The sequence below is a fragment of the Aethalodelphis obliquidens genome, unplaced genomic scaffold (genome assembly GCF_003676395.1).
Source record: "Aethalodelphis obliquidens isolate GAN/ISIS:26980383/991018 unplaced genomic scaffold, ASM367639v1 scaffold11, whole genome shotgun sequence".
NCBI lineage: Eukaryota > Metazoa > Chordata > Mammalia > Artiodactyla > Delphinidae > Aethalodelphis > Aethalodelphis obliquidens.
Window position 1 is genome coordinate 30,477,054 of NW_020837955.1, and position 13,976 is coordinate 30,491,029.

Genomic DNA, 13,976 nt, shown 5'->3' on the forward strand with positions numbered 1-13,976 from the left:
TTCAAAACCCAGCAAACATCTGTGAAGCTGAAGCTTCTAAAAACTTACAAAACCATCGTCCCTCCTTTAGCCTCTCAGGGCAGATCTCACCTTACCTTGCAGGTGAATGTTTAGGGCAAGAGATTTAGGGAACATTTGAAATGTGTATCCCAACTTTGCTCTTTTGTTTGTTAGAGGAGTATAAATGTTTTATCTGAATTTCACTAATGGCAATCCAACATGAATACAGACCCAGCATTTGAGGACCTGTCATGTCTGAATTTCTCCAGAGTGCACCACTAGGCCAGCAAACGTGAGGCGGATTCCAGCTCAGTGTAAGAATGGATCCGGGAGCCACTGGAGCTGTCTGGAAATGTCGCAGAGGCTGAATGGTGGACAGGTTTGTCTGAGTCTCTCTCGTGTCCAGACGTCCTTCCTCCAGCTCCAACATCACTCGATTAGCTCAGGCCCTTATCATCTCTCACCTGGGCTATTGCAGTCACCGTATTTAGACTTCCTCACCGCTAGCCTCTTCCCTCTGCCATTATCCTCCACTTTGCCTCCAGCGTGGCTGTTCTGCAACACAGCTGATCGATCATGTCATGCCTCTGTTTAAACTCTTAGCACCTATACCTAGCGATTTTTCAAGACTCCAAGTGTATAGTAATGAAATCTTTCATCAGGGCTCAGTCAGAATCAATCCATCCTCATCTCAGTTGCCATGGTACCTCGTATACACGTTCATTACCATACTTAGCACCCCATTTTAATCATATCTTTACTTGATATGAGGACTGAGGGCTCTTTGAGGGCAATTACTATGTTTTCATCTAATTTCCCCAGTGCCTGGCGCATTCTAGGCACTCCGTGTCATCAGATAAGCCTTAGGAGCCAGAATATGCCAAGTATAGGAAGACAGTGGACACTCAACAATTTTAAGGGTGTGAATAAAGTATAAAATAAATATTTATTTTATAAATAAAATACATTTTATTTTTTATATTTTAAAATAAATATAAAGTATATTTTATTTTTATATTTAATAAAATAAATATTAAAAAATACATTTTTATAAATAAAAATGTCCTGAATAAAGGACATTCATTCAGCCCTTATTTATTGACCAGAGATCTAGCTGATCTCTCAATTAACCTTTAGCCTATCAGTGGTCCTTGAAGGCGGAAGCGTTTCCCCCCATTTCCGGTGTAGGTGGGACAGGAATATGAGTAATGCAGTGAATGATACAGTCTAGAAATATTTATTCCTCTACACTAAGCTGTCTTTCAACTTTCAGATTCTATGAAAGAAACAAGATGATATATAGCTTATTCTAATTTGTGGTAACATTGTTTATTTGTTTCCTTTTTTAAAATATTTATTTATTTTTGATGCGTCGGGTCTTTGTTGCTGCAGGCGGGCTTTCTCTAGTTGTGGCGAGCGGGGGCTACTCTTGGTTGCGGTCGGTGTGTGGGCTTCTCATTGCGGTGGCTTCTCTTGTGGCAGAGCACAGGCTCTAGGTGCACGGGCTTCAGTAGTTACAGCACATGGGCTCAGTAGTTGTGGCCCGCGGGCTCTAGAGTGCAGGTTCAGTAGTTGTGGCGCATGGGCTTAGTTGCTCCGTGGCATGTGGGATCTTCCCGGATCAAGGCTCGAACCTGTGTCCCCTGCACTGGCAGGCGGATTCTTAACCACTGCGCCACCAGCGAAGCTCCTATTTGTTTCCTTCTTAAGGAGGAGGTGGAATTGGATTGTTTGTTTGGTTTCTTCTTCAGTAAGAAGCATCTTAATATAACTAGTCTGGACATCTGTCCCATTTTCAAAAATTACAAGTTTCGATCATTGCTAAACTGTACAGATCCCAATCTGTCTGCTCTGCATATATTTGCATTTATAAAAGCAGAAGCAGCCTAAAAGTTTTTCTAATGCAATCCCCTAAATGCATGAAGTGTTAGATTGCTTTCCCCCATTGGTTCATGCATTGCTAAGGGCTTAAAAGGATCATTGATTTGAATTATTGAATGTGAACAGCAGGTTGAGTTTCTTTTTTTTTTTTTTATAAGGACCTTTGGGACATTGCCTTAGTTTTTTTGTTTTTAAGTTAAATCTCATTTTTCTCTGAAAATAAGAAGTTAAAGCTGTATTCACATAAGCTCCCAAAGTGCCAGATTTTCATTGTGTTTTTAAACCATATAGGAAATGTTTGATTCTGACGGAACATTGCTGCTGAAAACTGGGCTGAAATTTCTAGGCTGAAAATATAGTTATAACTACTGTTATTCAAGTGTTGTTTTATTTTTCTTTCTTTTTAAAAAATTTTATTTATTTATTTATTTATTTTTGGCTGCGTCGGGTCTCCATTGCTGCATGCGGGTTTTCTCTAGTTGCAGCGAGTGGGGGCTACTCTTCGTTGCTGTGGGCGGGCTTCTCATTGCGGTGCCTTCTCTTGTGGAGCACCAGCTCTAGGAGCGCGGACTTCAGTAGTTGTGGCTCGCGGGCTCTAGAGCGCAGGCTCAGTAGTTGTGGTGCACGGGCTTCATCGCTCCGCGGCATGTGGGATCTTGCCGGTGCAGGACTCAAACCCGAGTCCCCTACATTGGCAGGCGGGTTCTTAACCGCTGCGCCGTCAGGGAAGTCCTATTTTTCCTTTCCTGAAGTTGATGCAGAAGAAATAAAAGAGAGAGGGAGAGATCCTATCTATAATAAAAAGCCATCCTCGATTTTTGTTGTCTTGAAATTTAAGCTCGTTTTGACTTAAATTCAGTAAACACAGTTCTAGACTTTAAATGTTGAACATTTTTATTGTGTAATTTAAATTTTAGTTCCTATTGTTTTTTGATGGTTTACTCTTTCCCTGTGGAAAGGCAGTTGTGCCGTGTCAGCACAATTTGTGATGGTAACATCTGGGTGAATGGATTTATTTCAGTTTGTGTTCTGTTCAGAAAGCTTGCCAAAAATAGAGACTTGTTTGTGATGTCTAGTGTGGCTTCCTAAAACATAGCAAAGAGTCTTACTTAATTCATTTGTCAGGACACTACACAAATAAAAAAATGGAAGTCTCATTTACATAAGGCAGTCATGTGATATAAAAAGTTTAGGTAAGGGGATTGATAGGGTGACCATATAATTTAGTATCTCAACCCCGATGCTTGTGAGAGTGAAATGGGAGTCCTAAAATAATTGAGACATTATTGATCCACAGCAGGTCTAAACTGGGGTTATCCAGGACAACCAGATGCCATTGTCACCCTAACTACTTGCAACTACTATTTAAAGTCTCATTTACCATGGTATATAGCAAGTTCTTCTGGGAATTCTCGTACGTCATTGATGTAGCTGTGTCAAGGAGTGATGTGGTAGGCATTCTAATATATCAGGCAGTATAACACTTTCCTGGATTTCTAGTAGGTAAAAGGCGTGTTAGGGCAGAAGACAGAGCAACTGGGACTTGACAAAGGCTTGAACGCTGCCTAATGAAAAACCTGCTATAGCTAATGGTTAATTGTTATTGGCTAAACATCTTTCTTAGTAAATCAAATATATTTAGCACTTGTAGGAGGGCACAGAAATTGATAGCCTACAGGGGAAAGTTGTGATTTGGGTTGCCTGTGGCTTTGATTCCAGAATCAGAAATATTAGCCAAGGATGTCAGCAAATGAAATACGTTTTCTTTGTCACATGTCATGAGATGCAGCTACTGCCCTATTTTCACTTACAGTCTTCCTTCTGAATTAATATACCTTAAAAATAGCTGCGGATTCTCAAATCTGTAAGAATAGTATATGTTGCCTGCCACAATTTCTTTTCTCCTGAAGATCTCTTCAAGGTCTTTCAAGAATGCAGTTTAACTTAGCAAATATTAGGGGACCTACTCTGTGTGTTAGATGCCTCTGAGATACAAAGAGGAGGGTGAGTCTCTGCCCTCAAGGCATTTTCTATAATACAAGAAAATAAAGTGAATGCATAGCAATACAATACTACAGAGGCAGTTGCCATTAAAAAGATACATACGTTACAGCGGGGTGGTGGGTATAAGGATATTTATAGCACAAGTCTATAATTTTCTGCATGTTTGAAATATCACTTAAAAAATTTTTAAAGCTGTATATCGCTATATCTATATAGTACCAGGAGAATTCAGGGAACTGGGCAGTTACATCCGGTTATGAGGATCTGTGTTGGGTTTATCTACCCTTTTCTGCAACATTCCATTTCCTTTAATTGTCACTTAGCTTCCCTAAAAACTCTCTCATGAAAAGAGTCTTCTTTCTCCCACACCTATTCAGTGGTAGGCAGCACAACACACATTCTTTCGGGTGCCCAGAACATCCCCCATGGTTTGCCGCTAAGAGTCTTTGATGTGAGGTTCACTCTGTCTTTCTCTCTTAACCTTGCCCATCTCACATACACTGTGTGTTGGCACCTGCCCCCAAGACTGCCTCTCTCCTCACCCCATCCCTTGCCAAGGCAATCTGGTATATGCCCACTACTCACCTTCCCCAGAGCACAGCTCCAATCTAAGCCACACACAGCTCTTGACAGGACTCTGCAGTGGATTCCTTTGTCTCCCCGTACAGGTCTTGTTCTCTGAGCACCTGAAGGAGGTGAGACTGGGGGAGAAGCAGGTCTGGAAATCCGGAGGATGTTGAGAAGTGCCTGTGCTGGCTTGAGAAGTGTTATATTCAGGAGTTGCCGTTGGGTTGGTCTCAAAGGAGAGATGGAGGCTGAAGAGCTGAGATTCTTCAATGTGTGACGGATGTTCGTGGGCTAGGATCAGGTCATCCTTCTAGGGAGAGTGTAGATGGAGAAGCTGAATGACTTCTGAGTCCTTAGTCATCCCAAATCAGGCCGATGTGGTAGAAGGAAGCCTGGGGAGAATGAAGGGGGTACTGGTCAGTGCTAATGAGAGAACTGGTCAGGTCAGAGCCAGTGATCACCGAACCTGGAGAACTTGAGTTTGTTGGTCATCTTGAAAAGAGTAGGTTCAGAGACCATTTGAAATTATTTGTAATTGCATTATTCTGGGCCAAATGACCAGAAAAACAACCAATACTTACTGAGCAGTTACTGCATGCCCCGCTCTGTATTATTCCCACTGAGGTCTCCCAGCAGCCCTCTAAGATAAGTACCATATCCCCATCTTACAGATGACAACACTGAGGCACAGAGAAATTAAGTAGTTTGCCTAAGGTTACACCAGCTGATTAGTGCAGAGCGAAGATTTGAACCCAGGCACCGTGACCCCAGAGCCCATGCTCTTAATTACTAGGCTGATGCTCACAGAAGATTGTGTGGGGGCTAGGGGAGAAGGGGAGGAGAGGGGAGAGGCGGGGAGAGGCGGGGAGGGGAGGGAGCACCTCTGGACTAGAGAATTAGGAGTTGTTTACACAGAAGTAAAAATTAAAGCTGTAGTTGTGAATGAGATCAGTGAGGAGAGTGAAATTAAGTGTGTGGAAGAGAGAGACACCCAGTAATCACAGGGACAGTGAGCTGATCACTAGCTGAGGATTAGACCCTTGAAAATATCTACTGATAGACCCAGGTTTCTTAGACTCTGAAGAACTCACATCGCCTTTGATGAGCGCAAGAACTTCATATCCTCCTATAATGTTATTTATAATGCAAGTCACATTAAATGCTGTGAAGGAAATCAAAGCAATGGACAAAACGCCACTTTGTTTTTGAACTCAACCCTTACTCCCAGATTCTGATATGTGTCTATACGGGGGCTGACAACACACACACATACACACACACAGGAGCAGCCCTGGCTTGGCAGGTGGGAGGAGAAAGTTGAACAGGATGAGCCGTTTGAGAGAGGGTCAGTCAGAGGCCAAGAGAGGAGACCGGGACAGGGTTTCGTAGTGAAGCCCAGGGGATGAGACCTCTCATCTAAGAAGAGAATGGCAGCGCCGCTGGATGCGCAGGGCAGGGTTCCTTCGGGGGCTGCTGAGATCTGTTCACCTTGGTAATAACACTGGTGCATATGCAGTAGTGTAAGGAAATGGATATTGTGTTTACAAGCAGACAACGTGTGCGAAAACATATTTGCAGACCTATAATGGATAATAGAACAACAAGCTGAAACCCTCCAATCCATTTTCTTGCTTTCCTGAGAGAACTGATCATTAGAATTGCGGGTAACCTTGAGAAAGGAAGAAAAAAAGCTCCACTGGAGCTGGGCTCATTTTCAGCTGTCAGCGGAAAAATACAATCCCGTACCAGCCTCCAGCAAAGCTCTCAGTCTTGGCCAGCCAGTAGTTGTTTTCCAACTTCTCTCTGTTACCTTTAAAATCCAAACATTTTTCCATCCGTTCTTTTCTGCTGTGCCAGCACTGATCAAGCTAAGTGCGAGCATTTGCAACATCAAGATACCAAGATTACTCACTATGTCACTGGACATGCAGATGCGGACGGCCCACCTCCTGCAGCTGCTGGATCAGGCTGTGCTTTTTTTTTTTTTTTTTGGTAGAAGTTCTTTACATATTTGCATTGTTAACCCCTTGTCAAATATATGGTTTGCAATTATTTTCTCCCATTCCATAGGCTGTCTTTTCTTTTATTAAAAAAATTGTTTTATTGAATTAATTCAACATGTAACGTTGTGTAAGATTAAGGTATACAGTATGTTACTTTGATACATTTATGCATTGTAATATTGTAATATGTTTTAGCGATATTTATCACATTACATAATTATAGTACAATATTATTGTCTGTATTCATTATACTGTGCATTAGATCTCTATGGCTTATTTACTACTTGTTACACATTTGTACCCTTAAACACCATAAATCTTATCCACACCCCATCTCCCTGGTCACCAGCATTTTTACTCTCTACTTTTTACAGGTTGACTTTTTTAGATTCCATGTATAAGTGACATACAGTACTTGTCTTTGTCTGACTTATCTTGCTTAGCATAATATACTCAAAGTCCATCCATGTTGTCACAAATGGCAGGATATCCTCCCTTCTCATGACTAAATAATATTCTGTTATGTATATGTACCATGTGGTTGTTTTTCCATTCATCTGTTGATGGGCATTTGAGTTGTTTCCATGTTTTGGCTCATGTGAATGTGCACTCCCATATTTACTGAAGCATTATTCACAGGCTGTGCTTCTGAAGGGATATGGTAACAGCCACGTTCAGTCAATCTTGCCTTGAACTAATGGACGAAAAGAGGCAGCTGACCCTCCACTGTAAGGGATAGCAACACTCTAAGAAATCATTTTTTTTTCTGTGTCAGTTTCCTACCTTTCCCTCATTTCATAGATGAAATCACATGTGTAGAACCAACTTTGCAGTTTAGCTCTGAAGTCCAGAATGGCTACATGGGAGTGCCGTGCCTTTTCAGATACTTATTCCCTTATGTGTTAAATCACCCAGAAAGCTGGAGGAAGATGCTTTCCTGCTTGAGCAGGTGCAAGAAGGGTGCTCTCTGAAGGATATTCCGACATTTTACAGTTGAAAGGATGTGGAAGGTCTGGGAGTATTAATAATAACTATTACTTTTTATTTTTTTAAATAAATTTATTTATTTTTGGCTACATTGGGTCTTCGTTGCTGCGTGCGGGCTTTCTCTAACTGCAGCGAGCGAGGGCTACTCTTCATTTTGGTGAGCGGGCTTCTCATTGCGGTGGCTTCTCTAGTTGCGGAGCATGGGCTCTAGGCACGTGGGCTTCAGTAGTTGTGGCTCGCGGGCTTAGTTGCTCCGCGGCATGTGGGATCCTCCCGGACCAGGGCTTGAACCTGTGTCCCCTGCATTGGCAGGCGGATTCTTAACCACTGCGCCACCAGAGAAGCCCCTATCTTTTTATTTTTAACCTCAGAGGCAGGGAGTGGAGTCAGTTATACTGCTCAGTTCATGGCACACTTTTATTGCCATGCCTTACAATGCCTGCTCTTCTTTCATGTATTTATTCCCCATTCCTGTTCTCTCACTGACCACGCCCCCTTACCCCCATAGGTGATTTGCTCTAATGTGTTTACTGTGTATTTGTTTATTTGTGTGCATTCTTACAAATTGTGTACTATCAACCTACATAATGCTGCTTACTGTGTTACGTATCTTTCTCTTTCTTTTTTCACTCAACTAGGTTTTTAAGGTTCATCCTTGTTGCTATGTGCATATCAAGTCTATTGATTCTAAGTGCCGCAGAATATTCCACAATTCTTATCTCTTCATTGGGTGCTTAGTATATGCTAGGTTCTATATTAAAGTGCTTTAGATGCGTCATCTCACTTGATCTTACCGACAACCCAGGAGCAGGGTACTGTAATTTTGGCCGGATTCCCAAACCGAGTGAAACAAATCAGAATCATGATAGGGGATTCAACAGAGTGAAACCAGTGTGCCAGGAGCCAGGTACTATTTGCTCAGCATAACTCAGGGGCTGCTCTAGCAGCCCCTTCCTGCTTCATTTCTTCTCTTGGACTCTAAACACTGCTGATTTCAACTCATGAGTTCAGCAAATGATTCTTGGGAATCATCTAATACCCAAAGGCAAAGGAGCTGCAGTAAGCATTGGGATCCATGTAAATTCTCTCGAAAGAATAATTTTATAGAAGCTAAGGTGGCCTCAGTGCCCCTTGAACATAGTGTGCTCAGCCCAGACTCAAGCCTAGTGGTTCCAATAGGAAATTACAGAAATTTTGAGCTTCATAGCAGGATCTACATCTTCAGTGGCACAACCAGTTGGGTAAAGAGACAATTGCCTGTGATCTCAGTTGCCTCCTTTTCTCCGGTGGAATGGAGAGATGGTGGGATGTGTCACTTGAGTGTTGCCTAACAGTCTCATGCAAGAGGCTGGAAACTGTGACTGCAGATCATAAGTATGGAAAAATTAATAGACTCTTTATGCAGAATATGAACTCTTGTATGGATGTAGTTAAAGGGTTGTCCTTTATGTCTTGATTCCCACCTGAATCTGGTAGAATAACATATACCCCTTAAAAACTTTTTGTCAACAATTGCACTATATCCAGTGTAACTCCCAAATCAAACTCCACGAAAATGCTTCAAAACCCAGTATAGGGAGACTTTTAACCATGTGTGACAAAAGAGAGCTTACTTCAGTGTTGAAATTCTTCAGAGAAGTATTTAATTATGTTCTCTCAGATCTCGTATTTTGTTTCTCAAGCCTTCATTTCTATCTTATTCATTTTGGAAGTAATGCATTTAAGTAAAACTTTCAATGATCGAGTATCTTTGGAAAATTCTCTGGTTCCTTTCATATTTCTGTAAAAAATAATGCTGATATTACATTTCTTTCAAATTGTTTATTTCTCTAAGGATTTAAAGCATATGTCTAATTTGTATCGACTAGTTTTCACTTCTGGTCATCAAGCTTCTGTTCTCTTATTACCCTGTAAATCCAACTGGCTAATCTAATAAAGAGCTTCTAACAGATTCTTTTTTCCAGTATGTCTTATCTTTTGACTGAATGCCAGTAACAAACTTAACTGTTAGGATTCTTGGCAATATTTCCCAGAGCACACTGACTACTTCCCTCTTCTGAGAGTAATGCCAAAGTATGATGCAATAAGATAATGTGAACCCAGCATGGACATAGCAAAAATTGGAAGGAAAGGAACCTCTCTGGGCTTGAGCCATAGATGATAGGCTCACTGAATCTAGGCTCTGAAAGGTCCCCAGGTGAAACAGACATAGTCTGTGCCCATGAAGTACAGAGGAGGGATGGAAGAGTCATGCCTGATGAAGCTTGATACACACCAGGGAGGAACTCAGAGCTGCCCTGTGCAGCCCAGGGGTCAGGGAGGGCCTCCCATAGGGAGCAGCCTCGGAGCTGCCAGGTGATGGGGAAACTCTAGGTGAGCTCTTCTGACTTCCCAGAGCTGCTTTTTCACATCCACTCATTGGCATTGGAGTGTGACCACCTTCAGGGACCCACAAGTCTGCTGGGTCCTCTTCTTTGCAGAGTAGTAACACTAACATGGAACCAGGCCCTAGGAAAGGGCTGTCACCATATCCTACTCAGAAACTAGTTCACTGGAAGGACCTATGGGCCACTCACTTTCTGACTGCAGAAGCCCATGGACATTTCCATTGCTAGGTCTCCTTTTCTCCTTCTCTTCCTTAGAATCAGAATTTAGAGAACACAATGTGCCAGAAAGTCATCCCTTCCTTGCAGGGCAAGACCTAAGGGCCTTTCCCAGCAGGAATAAGAGTGGATGCAAGTTTCCTCTTCTTCCTGTGGTGGATAGGCTCTCTGACATCCCAGAAAATTTTAATTACTTGGGTTTTTTTTTTTGCCACACCCCAGGGCTTTCGGGACCTTAGTTCCCCGACCAGGGAGTGAACCTGGGCCGTGGCAGTGAAATCACCGTGTCCTAACCATTGGACTGCCAGGGAATTCCCAGCCTGGAAAAATTTGACACCAACCTGGCAGGCAGCCCAAAATGGTGGGGCGGGGTGGTGGTGGGATGAATTGGGAGATTGGGATTGACATGTATACACTAATATGTATAAAATGGATAATTAATAAGAACCTGCTGTATAAAAAATAAATAAAATTCAAAAATTGAAAAAAAATTTGGGTCTTTGTGTTGGGTCTTTGTTGCGGCGCGGGGCTTCTCATTGTGGTGGCTTCTCTTGCTGTGGAGCACAGGCTCTAGGTGCGCAGGCTTCAGTAGTTGTGGCGTATAGGCTCAGTAGTTGTGGCTTGCGGGCTTTGTTGCTTCGCAGCATGTGGCATCTTCCTGGGCCAGGGCTTGAACCCGTGTCCCCTGCATTGGCAGGCGGATTCTTAACCACTGCATCACCAGGGAAGTCCCTTCTTCCTTATTCTGAGCTCTATGCCTTCAGAGCCTATTCTGATTATCCTATGATGTCTGCCTCTCCCTCTTCTCTGTTAGAAATGGAAAGACATGGAAGCCACTTGCCTTTTACTGAATGAAGAATTAGTTAAAGAAATAAAAATTGATAGGAAAAATGAAAATATAAATTAGGCAGTATACTAACAGGAATGAGAAGATAGTTGACTCAATTAAAAACTGACAGGAAGGAAAAGAGAGAAGAGGGAAGAGAGGACCAAAATAATAACCTGAATGACCTATTTGTTAGAAAAATAACATCAGAGAAAGTAGATATTGTTTATACTCATGTATATTTCTATAGAGTAAAATTTATAGATATCATATCTGATCCTTTCTGAGTAAAGAGAGCTACAGGTAGAATTAAGAAGAGATTCAAAGAAATGTAAAACCCTAGCACATGCTATGTCTACCTGGAATGGTTACTCATCTGCTCTAAACTATGAAGTGTTTAAGACTCAGCTTTAATGTAATTAAGATACATAAACTGTATTCACATGTAAGTTTGTACACTATGTAAATTGTAAAATGTAAATTGGTACAGCCTCTATGGAAAACAGTAGGGGGGGGTTCCTCAAAAAATTAAAAATAGAAAAAAAAAATTAAAAATCGAACTGCCATATGATCCAGCAATCCCACTTTGGTGTGTATACCCAAAGGAAATTAAATCTCTATCTCAAAGAGATATCTGCACCCCCATGTTTACTGCAACATTATCTATAATATTCAAGCCATGGAAACAACCCAAGTGTCCATCGATGGGTGAATGGACAAAGAAGGTGTGGTATGTATACAATGAAGTATTATTCAGCCGTAAAAAGAAGAAAATCCTGCCTTTTGCAACAACATGGATGGACTCTGAGAACATTAGGCTAAGTGAAATAAGTCAGACAAAGACAAATACTGTATGACCTCACTTATATGTGGAACCTTAAAAAACCGAAATATACAAACAGAGAAAGGATTAGTGGTTGCCAGAAGCAGGTGTGAAAGGCAGAAGAGATGGGTGAAGGTAATCAAAAGGTACAAAATTGTAGTTAGAAGATAAGTTTTGGGGATGTGATATGCAGCATGGTGACTGTAGTTAACAATACTGTATATTTGAATGTCACTAAGTGAGTAAATCTTAAAAGTTCTCATCACAAGAAGAAACATTTGTAACTGTGTGAGGTGATGGGTGTTAACTTACTGTTGTAATTATCTTGCAAAATATACAAATATCGAATCATTATGTTGTACACCTTAAATGAATACAATGTTAAATGTCGATTATATCTCCATAAAACGGAAGAAAAGGAGACTATACAGAGAGAATGAAAGAACGAGGCAGGAGAACACTCAGGATTTCTTACTTCTCAGTCTCCAAAATCACAAGTGTCTCAGACAAAAGAGGAAAAAAGCAACTCTGTGAAAGAAAAGCTTGGTGCTGTAAGGTTTAAAATGTACTCCTGACCCAACTCCACCGTTGAAATCCTCCCCAGTGTTGCACAGCAAAGGATCCCAATCCTAGGAAGTGTTAAATTGAATTTCTGCAACATAAAATACAAAATATCAAAAAGTACTGTGAAGCAACAGTTACTAAATCTGAACTGGTGCAGGAATAAATCAACAGATCAATGAGGCAGATCAAGCAACAGATCAGTGAGGCAGAAATCAAGTCCAGGAATAGACTCAAATGCGTAAAGCAATTTAATATAAAATAAAGGTAACATGGTGAACCAGTGGAAGAAAATTGATCACGCAATAATTGATATTGAGGTAGTTGGCTTGTCACTGGGAGACAAGTAAGCTTATTCCCTACACTAAATGAATTGGAGATGGATAAAAGACATCTGTGGGTGCTAAATACATTGAAAATATAGTTTTTAGAATATCTGCTGGAACCAGCCATGCCACTGATCAAATAAAGATGCAGAACTGTAAAACAGACCCAGTTTATCAAAGCATTTTATTTAAAAAGTTTGTTTACTTTTTAAAAAATTTATTGAGGTATAGTCGATTTACAATATTACATAGGTTTCAGGTATACAACATAGTAATTCACAATTTTTAAAGCTTATACTCCATTTATAGTTATTATAAAATATTAGCTATATTTTCTGTGCTGTACAATATATCCTTGTAGCTTATTTATTTTATACATAGTAGATTGTATCTCTTAATCCCCTACCCCTATCTTGCCTTTCCTCCCTTCCCTCTCCCTAAAAAGCATTTTATTTTTAACATTCTGCACTGACTCGCTGAATGAGGATTAATATGGAAGTTGCCTTTTCAAATGATGAACTCAATCTTCCCATTCAATGTAGGAACCTCTAATATTTAAAAAATAACTGGATCAGTTTTTTTTAGGCCCGGTGAGAGCTAAACGTTATACCTGAAGGACCAGGAGATTGGTAGTTCTTTGCATAGAGGGTCAGAGTTAAAGTTGAGCTAATTCTGACATCTATTAACACGAAGCAAAATTAGTAGAGTATACCTGCTTGGACACTTTTATGGTTAAATTTGTTTATTGAACCAACAGATGCAGTTTATATTGGGAATTTTTAACATACCAACATGATCTTGGCTTAGCCTAGCAAAATAATATATTTTGTTTATGTTAACTATTTTCCTCAACAGGCTGATTTTAGCTGCTTGAAGAAAAGACATACACGCAAACACATACATTTAGAAATTATATCATATCAAAATTCAGTCCTAAATGTCAGGGCGCAGAACTACATCCTAACAACAGAGATGCATATAAAATTTGTATTTTTGTGTTTCAGAAATTACTCATAGGAATTTGATAATGATTTCGTGGATATGATACCAAAGGCACAGGCAACAGGAGAAATAAGAAGGCAAGTAGGACTTCATAAAATTTTTAAATTTTGTGCAACAATACACTTTCAACAGAATAAAAAGTCATCCCACAGAATGGGAAAGAATATTTGAAAATCATACACTTGATAGGGAACTAATATCCAGAATATATAAAGAACTCCTAAAACTCAACAACAACAAAAATAAATAACCCAATTCAAAAATGGGCAAAGGACTTGAATAGACATTTCTCCAAAGAAGACACACAAATGACCAATAAGTGCATGAAAAAGATGCGCAGCATCACTAATCATAAGGGAAATGCAAATCAGAACTACAATGGAATGCCATCTC

At 40.6% G+C, this 13,976-nt stretch overlaps 1 protein-coding gene across 3 annotated transcripts in view; it reads left to right on the plus strand.

Moving 5' to 3' along the window:
• Window positions 1-13,661, plus strand: part of TRUB1 (TruB pseudouridine synthase family member 1) — a 52,795-nt gene extending 39,134 nt beyond the window's left edge. The window contains exon 9 of one of the 3 annotated variants that reach the window (XM_027112687.1): window positions 13,586-13,661. In XM_027112687.1, the coding sequence (XP_026968488.1) occupies window positions 13,586-13,587 (2 nt within the window). In that variant the 3' untranslated portion in view covers window positions 13,588-13,661. Of the gene's footprint in view, window positions 1-4,553; window positions 5,276-10,267; window positions 10,472-13,585 lie in introns of those variants that run through there. The other 2 variants (XM_027112685.1, XM_027112686.1) reach the window with 2 other exon arrangements.
• Window positions 13,662-13,976: the final 315 nt, after the last annotated feature.